The 7510-nt window shown below is 39.9% G+C and overlaps 1 protein-coding gene across 1 annotated transcript in view; it reads left to right on the forward strand.

Annotated features, from left to right (window-relative positions):
• The first annotated feature begins 2403 nt into the window (after positions 1-2403).
• Positions 2404-7510, forward strand: part of nod2 (nucleotide-binding oligomerization domain containing 2) — a 10947-nt gene continuing 5840 nt past the window's right edge. Inside the window, exons 1-4 of the mRNA XM_015027906.1 lie at positions 2404-2606; positions 2832-3387; positions 4560-4686; positions 5176-6952. Of these exons, the coding sequence (XP_014883392.1) occupies positions 2878-3387; positions 4560-4686; positions 5176-6952 (2414 nt within the window). The 5' untranslated portion in view covers positions 2404-2606; positions 2832-2877. The remainder of the gene's footprint in view (positions 2607-2831; positions 3388-4559; positions 4687-5175; positions 6953-7510) is intronic.

The following is a 7510-nucleotide window of genomic DNA, read 5'->3' on the forward strand; positions in this document are numbered from 1 at the left end:
TGTACTTAAGTACAGTAACGAAGTACTTGTACTTCGTTACTTCCCACCACTGCATACAGTATATATGAGTAAGACTTGTTGAGTTGTGATAACTACTTGAATGATTTAGACTTTGTTATGTAACTGTGTAGGCAGCATTGCCAAAAAATAAGCATGCAGGTTTATTTGTTGACAAAGCATATAGAGGTAGTTCTGATCACACCATTAGGAAAATACAGTATACAATTGTCCAATCTTATACTCACATTATGCTTAGAAATCCCTAAAAACCTACTTGAAAAGTTTAAGATGTTCAGTACTTGGCCATATTTTTAGTGCACGATGCAAAGGTGAGCTGAATCTGAAGCAGCCAGGACTTGCATGCCTGTTCCATGAGCTGGAAACTGATAAAGAGATTCATCTTTGGCTTTGTCCAGAAACACTGAACATTATCACAAGTCACAGTTCTTAAAGAAGACATATCCTCAGACATCATAATTACAATTTATCTGATTCCAAATCTGGTTATTAATGATAAACGAGGGCAATTCAAATGCAGAAACCCACATTCTGAGCTTTTCCACAAATTCTTCAGAATCCAGGCAAGGAAAATTCTGATATTCTTTTTAAGATTATTTATTTACCAAGTGTCAGTTTTTATTCCTCAAATTGCCTCTGGACCCCCTTCTGTCATTCGAATGACAGAATTCCACGTTAAAGGTTTGTGTAGTAAACCTGACAGAAAGCACTCAGCATTACACTCCCTTAGGTGGAGTCGGCTGTTTCTCAGACACAAAGAAGAAAAGAAGCTGCTCTTTGAAAGATTGTGTTTGATTACTCCTGTCCATGTGTGTGTGTGAGGATTCCCCCCTCCCTAGCAGAACAAAACAGAGGCGAATAATAAACTGATCTCGGTACTCTACAGGGAGCTGCAAAGACCACATAGAATAAATCAGTGTTCTTTCTGAGCCTTTTTTTGTCCTGACAGTAAACAGTGAACATTTCCTGATGTTACAACCCCAAGCTCTGTTGTGTTTTAAAGGGATTCTACGTGACAGGCCAATATATGGTGTTCACATCTTTTTTTTTTTAATTTAATTATTTTTTTTTATTTTTATTTTTTTTTACAATTAAATATAAAAAAAAACTATTCAAGCAACCTTATTTTGAAAACCCTAAATAAAAGACATCCACAACTCAAGAATGTGTTGAATGTCTTGTACTTCAAAAGTCTGGCCTTCATGGAATCGGGGCAAGAAGGTCATTGTTTGAAATAAGCCTTGGAAAGCCATGGAAAATATGGAATAAGGTGTTTTGGTAAGATGAAACCAAAAATAAACTATATGTCCTATTGTCAAAACACAGTTTGTGGTGGGAAAGCAACACAACACAATCCACTCGCTGGGTGAAACATGTTGGTGGAAGCATCATATGGTAACACTTTATTTGAAGGGGTGTGCATAAGACTGACATGACACTGTCATAAACATGACACAACATCTGTGATGAACATGAAGAAGTCTTTATGAATGTTTACCACGGTGTCATGCCAGTCTTATGCACATCCCTTCAAATAAAGTGTTACTTTACTGCTTCCATTAGCAGAAACGGGATGTTGATGGGAAGGTTGAAGGAGATAAATTAATAGACCAATAAATCATCATCATTATGTGGGTGATTTTTTTGGCAGAGACAGTTGACTTCTCTTCCCCTTTCCGCTTTGTAAATGTGTACATTGCGTTGATCAGTGGAAAAAAATGAGAGAAACTAAGGTTTGTGTTTTCAGCATAACAAATTTTGGAAAGGTCTAGTTATCTTGCAATGCTCTTTAAACAGAGCAATATGAATTGAAGTCTGTGTTTGCTCATCACTGTCATCACTGTTGGTTTTTTGTGATGACGTTTTACTCAAACATGCTTAATTTAGTCATCTTAACAGAAATTAAACTGTTTCTTTTATAGTGTTTGCAGGATCTACCACATCATGTGAACACAGTCTGAATGTGTAAGCACAAACAGGCAGAAATGAGATCGTATAATTGAAAATAGAAACAAGGAAATGTAAAAAGAGGAATTAACAATAAAAGCTCCCAAGATTCTGAGCGTTTTCTTCTTATGCAACACTTCCATCATGTGGCTCCAACCCTAAACTACAACTACTGTGTATCTCAGACATTCAGTCTAGTCATTTTCTATTTTGGACAAATGTAAACATCTAGTGTTTTCCCTTCAGCTCCTCCTAAATTACTTCACTATAATTGTGCTGTAATTATAGTGAACATCTGCCAGAGGATACTGAAATGTCACTACATTGCAACAAAGGGGTTTACCAGGTGACAAACGTCCTCTAAATATTACGTAGTACTTGCTTCAGAAATCATCAGGCAAGTGACATAATCGTGTTGCCTTCCAGTGAATCTAGTTGTTTCAGGGGGTGTTTTAGGGGATATTTTAGATGCTGTGTTTCGCTTGTAACCAGTAGATACACTTGTTCCACTTGACAAACATGGCATCAGAGTCCGTTTCGCTTTCACATGTGGAATGAGGAAGGGGAAGGTCTTAAGCTCTGAAACGTATCTGCCTAAATAACAGATGGAGAGAAAAGAGGTTAGTTGTTGAGACCTTACAGTGAGTACTATTCCTTTTTTACCAGCTACGTTGTGTTTTTAAAGTCTTGAGAGGCAAATTTTGTTCATTTCTTGTTAAGAGTTTTGTATATTTGTATGATAAAATCGAATGGGATGTAGCCAGTGTGTGTCCCCCCGCAAAAAAAAAAAAAACGTTCATGAAAGTTAAACTTTAAGGAGAAGTTCTCAGTGTAGATTGAAACCAAAATTATGCTTGCTGCGACAGGATGTGACTCCAGAGGCAGCAGAGGATCAAGCTGACTGTCTCAGGCATGGGAGCTGACATTATGAAGACGTGCTTGCCCCAGGAGCTTTTACTGAAAAGACGTGCTGAAATTCTCCACGCCCTCTGCAGCAGCGGGTCTGCCGAACATCTAGAAAGGGTCATGGACATGCTGCTCGCCCAAGGGGAGCTCGGATGGGAGGACTGCCAAAATGTACTGGTACCAGGAAGGGCTCTGTACAGCAACGCAAGGCAACTGCTCGACCTGGTTTATACAAAAGGTGCAGACAGCTGTGAGCTCTTCTTCAGTGCGGTCAAACAGGTCTTGCCAGAAGCTCTGGGAGATGCGTTCTTCTTGTCAGGATGTCATTCCACTTTAGATTACACAGAAAAGCCTCAGAGAACGTCCACTGAGGAACTCTTGAGTCAAAGGCCGGACCTCGTCCTCAAGCTCCAAGGCTGTATTGATGGTGCTCTGAGAGCGCTTGTTGAATCAGGCCACTTTTCCTCCACAGACTGTGATGGAATTCAGCTGCCTATTTACACTCCCTCTCAACAGGTATAGTGAGAAAACACAGCAGTCTGAAAATATGTGCTATGAAAAATTATCTGTATTATTTGCTCTTTTTGGGGGGTTAATTTTACATGTTTCATATTATCAAACAAAAATTTAATTGAAAAATCATATTATGATTTTATTTATTAAGGGAAAAAGTCTGTCCAAACCAAACCAACCTAGAAATAAAGTAACCAACCCTTCTTGTTAATCTTGAGTTAACTAAAATGAAAACAGTGCGATTGACTTCTTTTGATGTTTAAAGGGTTACAAATCCATTTCAAATGCTCAGTGACTCCAGCTAATCACACTGAGAGTTAGTATCTCCAAAAGAGGAAAACATGAAAAGTAATGAAGCACCCTAAGAGTGGCAGACCCTCCCAACACCACAGCACATTGGTGTTGGGAGAGTAGAGGGGTCACAAAAGAACCAAGCATTGTAGGTCTCATTTTAACTAAGGTCAAAACAAAGAGCACGAAACTGGGGACAGTTCCAAAGCAAAAGCCACAGCTTGTCAAAATAAAAACCAAGGCTTAAATTTTGCATTTGTCACAAAAGATATGATGATCCCCAACACTTTGGGAAAATTTGACTTTTGAGTAACAAGACAAAAGTGGAAGCTTTTGGACAGTATGGGTCCTTCTAGATCAGGTGTAAAACAATGACAGTATTTCAGAAAGAGAACATCTTCAACTGTCTGAAGTGGTGGTGGTGTGGGGCTGAGGTGCTGCTGCAGGCCAACGTCTGTAAGCCTATGAAATATGAAAAATTAATAAACTGTCTTGTCTTGTCTGACCTGCTAGCAATAAAGCTTTTCTTGTCTACATCTATGGCTAAAATACATTAACACATGCATTCATAAAATACCTATTACTGTTATGATACCTATTACTGTCCCTTTTGCAGTAAATCTCAAACTTGTACCTGGAATTGGTATTTCCTTCAAAATTTTAGAGACATGACGTGTGACCTAAATGAATCAAAGATCACTAAAAGTGATCCTTGGCTCACTTTCGAAGGATATTTTTGTACATTTCACCATGTGACCATCTTTCTATTTTAAAATGTTCACATGACACCTCAGAAACGTTTGTGGTTTTATCCATTTAAGTCAAGGTCTTCCCCAAAATGTTAAGCTGTTTCTGTGATCTGAACGTTTCTGTTGTTTTCACAGGCAAGGCGTCTGCTTGACCTTGTCAGATCCAAAGGAGAGTCGGCGTCTTTGGCAGTCCTGCAGTTTGTTCAGCAAAGCCTAGAATCTGAATCAAGCCTGGAGCAGACAAACCCAAACCTGACTAACGGTATGTTGACTACAGTGGTTACATTTTCAGGTGTGGTTCCTTTTTAAAAATGTGTCAATAAAGTATTGTAAAGACACAGAGAAAAAAAAACTCAGTAAAATGGTAGTGGAGATAGTTTGAATAACTTTATGGACTTTACAGTTCAATACATAAAGAAATCAGGTGAAATGTGAAACAACTAATGGTCCGCTCATATTGCTTCAATCTGTTTCTATTAGTGAAATAATGTACTGTGACAAAACACTTCATCAGATCCCATAACATGTGAGCAGAAATTAAGGTCATTGCTCCAGAGTGCATTTGTAAACTACAATCTGACCTTTTGTGTAATTGTTGGCGTTTTTGCTTCCATCTTGCAGATTGGTCTTTCAGCTTATGTCAGTTCAGAACTTTCCCTGCAGAAAATGACACTCTTATCAGTACAAATACAAAGCTCACTGGGGTTTACTATGTTTCACATTTTGTGCATATCTCCTTCTTTTCCCTCAGAATTTGTGAAATACCAGAAGAAATTGAAAAGCTCTGTGTCGGCACAGTCCCGCTTCCTTAGTACTTATGGAGGGACCAGCCACATGCCCTTAGATGACATCTACACTGAAGTCCAGATGGAGCTACCGAGCAACAGTTCTGATAACTACAAATCTATGAGCTTCGAGGAAATAATTGGACCTGTGGGGACGGTAAATGATGATGCGGACACAGTGCTGGCATCCGGGGAAGCAGGAAGTGGAAAGAGCACCTGGCTCCAGAGGCTACACCTTCTCTGGGCTCAAGGGAAGGCCCTTCAGGACTTTCTCCTTCTGTTTCCATTCAGCTGTCGCAGGTTGAACTCAGAGCAAAGGGATCTGTCAGTACAAGAGCTGCTGTTTCAGCACTGCTGTTGGCCAGACAGGGGGCAGGAGGAGATCTTCCAGTTCATTCTGGACCACCCTCATCTTGTCCTCTTCACCTTCGATGGTCTAGACGAGCTCAAACAAAGCTTTGCGGACGAACAAAGGATTTGCTGCCCCAGCCAGCGTGCACCTGTTCATGTACTATTATTTAACTTAATCCAGGGTTCTCTTATGAAAGGAGTGAGAAAGGTTGTCACCAGTCGTCCAGAGGCGGTGGGTCCTGCTTTGAAGAAGCACTTACACAAAGAGATCCATCTGAAAGGCTTTTCCCCATCTGGCATTGACTGCTTTGTAAGAAAACATCACAGTGATCCAAATGAGGCTGCCAAAGTCTTAGAATCACTACAGGCAAACACAGCTTTACTTGGACTCTGCCACAGTCCAGTTCTCTGTTGGATAGTCTCACAGTGCCACAAGGAGCTGCTTGGATGTGGAGAGGGAAGCCTGCAAACAATCACTGATGTTTACCTGATGATCTTACAACACTTTTTCCAGCACCACAGCACCGTTAAGAGTCCCATAGGAGTGAATTGGCTGCAGGATAACCTTGGGACAGTCTTGCATCTTGGACAGCTTGCCTTTGAGGGAATATCAAACTCCAGTTATATCTTTTCAGTCACAGACATGGAGACATGCGGTGTTACTGAATCAGATATCTGCATGGGCTTTCTCATTCAAAGCAAGGATATGTCCCTGGCCAACAGTAAATGCTATGAGTTCCTACATATTACATTGCAGTGCTTCTTAGCTGCTCTCTTTGCCATTTTGTCAAGAAACAGTGGTTGCTCAGCTATCTCTAAACTCTTTGAGCTGCAGGAAATGAAGAAGAAGAGGCTTAGAGGTACATGCTTTGGAGCTTGTCTGAATTCAACCAATACACCGAACATTGCTGAGGAACATTCTACAATGGCAGAAACTCCAAATCTGCAGATCACAGCCACCTTTGTGTCTGGACTTCTGTCCCAGCGCTATCAAAAGCTCTTGTTTCAGTGCAGCTCTAGTATTCTGGTGGAGAGGAAGACTAAACATGCAGAAAAATGTCTTTCAAAAGGCATGCAGCAACATTTCAGGTCCATTCCTCAACCTGTGCAGGGAGAGAAGAAGAGCATGCATGCAATGCCAGAATTTGTTTGGCTCATCAAGTGCATCTATGAAATGCAGAATAGCAGACTTGCTAAAGATGCCATGAGTAAGCTAGAGGCTGAGCACCTGAAACTGACATACTGTAACATCGGCCCCGTGGAGTGCACTGCACTTGCTTATGTGCTCCAACACCTAAAGAATCCTGTTGGCATCCAGCTGGACAACAATTCAGTTGGCGACGTTGGAGTGGAGCAGCTTCTACCCTGCATGCACATTTGTAGCTCTCTATAGTGAGTCCAATGTTTGAATTCTTCTTAACTTAAAAGGTTTGATTATTTAATCAAACAGGGTCAATCTCAGCTTTAAAAAAAAAAAAAAACTTTTTCAGATAATTATTTCAATTACTTGAAATTAATGGGGGTGGAAAGAGGGTGTGATTAAAATCAACCCCACCAATATTAAGCCTTTGATTCACCTTGAGAGGTAGTTGAAACTCATAAGGAGTATGATGTTGCATGTACCTCTCAACCTCTATAAGTGAAACAGAACAGTGCAATGATGTGATTTATTAAATGGCAAAAAATACAAGCTGTAAAAAAAGTCTAATTACAGTAAAATACCAACAGCTGTGGTTGCCAAAAATCTGCCCCATAAATGCTGTAAAATTCTGGCAACCACAAAATTGACTGTTTTTATACTGTAAAATTCTGTGAACCACAGCTGCTGGTACTTCTCTGTAAATTAGAGACACTTTTTTTTTTTTTTTTTTTTTTTTTTTTTTAAGGGGCCGTCTTCACCCAAAAGGGAAATTTTTTTTATATACTTTAATACGGGGACTTTGGTTTTTG

Source organism: Poecilia latipinna, unplaced genomic scaffold, assembly GCF_001443285.1.
Source record: "Poecilia latipinna isolate Pla-1442-1.1 unplaced genomic scaffold, P_latipinna-1.0 Scaffold109, whole genome shotgun sequence".
NCBI lineage: Eukaryota > Metazoa > Chordata > Actinopteri > Cyprinodontiformes > Poeciliidae > Poecilia > Poecilia latipinna.